The sequence below is a fragment of the Zophobas morio genome, unplaced genomic scaffold (assembly GCF_036711695.1).
Source record: "Zophobas morio isolate AGI-343-1 ecotype UQ-CSIRO unplaced genomic scaffold, CSIRO_AGI_Zmor_V1 ptg000011l, whole genome shotgun sequence".
In the NCBI taxonomy this organism is placed as follows: domain Eukaryota; kingdom Metazoa; phylum Arthropoda; class Insecta; order Coleoptera; family Tenebrionidae; genus Zophobas; species Zophobas morio.
In genome coordinates this window covers 14,222,568-14,224,574 of record NW_026972116.1, presented here as the reverse complement: position 1 = coordinate 14,224,574, position 2,007 = coordinate 14,222,568, and the positions used below count along the sequence as shown (strand labels likewise).

At 33.8% G+C, this 2,007-nt stretch overlaps 2 protein-coding genes across 2 annotated transcripts; both read left to right on the top strand.

Moving 5' to 3' along the window:
* Window positions 1-432: 432 nt before the first annotated feature.
* Window positions 433-1,179, top strand: LOC135127342 (odorant receptor Or1-like). The gene has a single exon (XM_064053786.1). It carries the CDS (start codon window positions 433-435, stop codon window positions 1,177-1,179), a length of 747 nt encoding a protein of 248 aa, XP_063909856.1.
* Window positions 1,180-1,259: 80 nt separating this feature from the next.
* On the top strand, window positions 1,260-1,805 carry LOC135126602 (odorant receptor 4-like). Its single transcript, XM_064052626.1, has 4 exons — window positions 1,260-1,328; window positions 1,380-1,484; window positions 1,531-1,686; window positions 1,737-1,805. The coding sequence occupies exons 1-4, from the start codon at window positions 1,269-1,271 to the stop codon at window positions 1,803-1,805; spliced, it is 390 nt and encodes a 129-aa protein (XP_063908696.1). The 5' UTR covers window positions 1,260-1,268.
* The last annotated feature ends 202 nt before the right edge of the window (window positions 1,806-2,007 follow it).

Here is a 2,007-nt window from a genome sequence, read left to right as displayed (position 1 = left end):
TCAAAAAGAAGTGTTAATCTAATGATTTTTGAATCATGCTTAAATTAAACGAGATAACTCAATATGCACTACCCACTTTTGGAGGTGATTAATGTTAACTTTAAAACCTATCAACAATTAAATTAAGTAAAAGCGCCTAAACGAGACAATTTTTCTCCTCTCTATTTAAGTAAATAGTTTGTAACGAATATGGAATTGCATTTACCAAGGGATGGTTTCATTGTGTCGATACGTTCACTTTAAATTGTAAACAACCGTACATATTTCATAACCAGTATTCAGTGTGTATATGGTTATTTAGCTCGTAATACCAGCAACACGAAATTGGATAATTACTACATCGGGCTAAAATTATTACAGCAGGTGCTTCATTTCCGTAGCATTTCGTCTATTTAAAGACAATCCCGAATAATCAGCCTCATTATATCCGACATGATGTTACAAGTAAACCTCCTCGAGGCTTTTAAACAAAACATAATTTTGCTTAAGTCTATGGGACTGTGGTGCTACAAGAATGAACGTTTCTATAAGTTCTTTAAGTACTATGTGCAAAGTTCGTTAGTCTTCGACAGCAGTTCTCTAATAATTTACGTCGCACTCAACATTGGAATCAAAAACGTGACTGACACAATTTACAGCTTACCTGGTTCTTTAGAAGTTGTACTACAATCAGTACTTTTTCGTAAAAACTTTCATTTGATCAAGAAGAGTTTGGACAATTTGAATCAACCACAGTTTCAGCCGAAGAATGAAGCCCAAGTGAAAATACTCAAAGATTCAATCATTCTTTCAAGGAAAGTCTTTTATTCATTCTTTGGCTTAGTCTTCGTTATGATAACAATGTGGATGGTACTGCCGCTGACGAAAAAAGGAAAATTTCTACCCACGAAGTACTGGATTCCTTTTGATTATCGTTTGCCCGTGGTGTATGAATTACTTTACGTGTTCGAATGTTGCTGTATTATTTTTCATGCTTTCTCGAATGTTGCTCTGGATACATTCTTTTCGATTGCGATGGTACAAATCGGTGCTCAGTGTGACGTTCTTTGTGACAGCATTAGAAATGTCCGCGAATTGGCTAAAATAAATACCGATGGAGAACTAAAACAAGAAGAATATAACCGAATGGAAAAAGTGTTAATAGGTTGCGTTCATCACTACAACTCAATATCAGAGTAAATATTATCACAGATTTATCACAAAATAAATTTACTTTAATTTGTGTTAGGTACGCAAACTTTATTTCGAATTCTTTCAAAGAAATTTTGATGGTGCAATTTATTTGCTCTAGTTTGATGCTGTGCGTTTCGATGTATGAGTTATCTTTGGTAAGCATGTAGTTGAATTTGCAAGATCCGTACTAATTCAATTTTGTAAAGTCGGAACCCATGAGTGCCCACTTTTTTCAGGTGTTTTTGTTTCAAATTTCAGCCACCAATGAAATATTTCTGTACTGTTGGTTTGCGAATGAAGTTATCATTAAGGTAGTCACAACTACCGTAAGGGTTTTAAAGAATGTTTTATTTTTAGAGCGAAAAGTTATATTATGCTACTTTTGAGTCACAGTGGTACGATTCGTCGACAACTTTTAGAAAGAATTTGACCATTTTTACGCACCAGGTCAAAAAGCCTATTTGCTTGTTCGTATATAATATTGTTCCGGTTGATATTAAATCTTTCAGTGGGGTATGTTTGGAGATTGCTGTTTTATTCTTCGTGCAATCGTTTTATTTCAGTTGCTACAAAAGTGTTGGAGTTTCTTCATTGCTATGAAGAATACGGAAGACTTGCGATCTAATAACTAATCTTTCAAAATAGGTAGTGAATATGGATCATGGATCAGTCTCTACATTTCAAATTATAGTACAAAAGTTATAAAACACTAACTTCCTAATAAAGTAGTGCAGTTACTCAGCAGATCATCGCATTTAAATACATAGATTTATAACATAATGTCCAAATCAGCCGTCATTCTTGTGTCTCTTGTACATTTTTTTTTTGAGAATA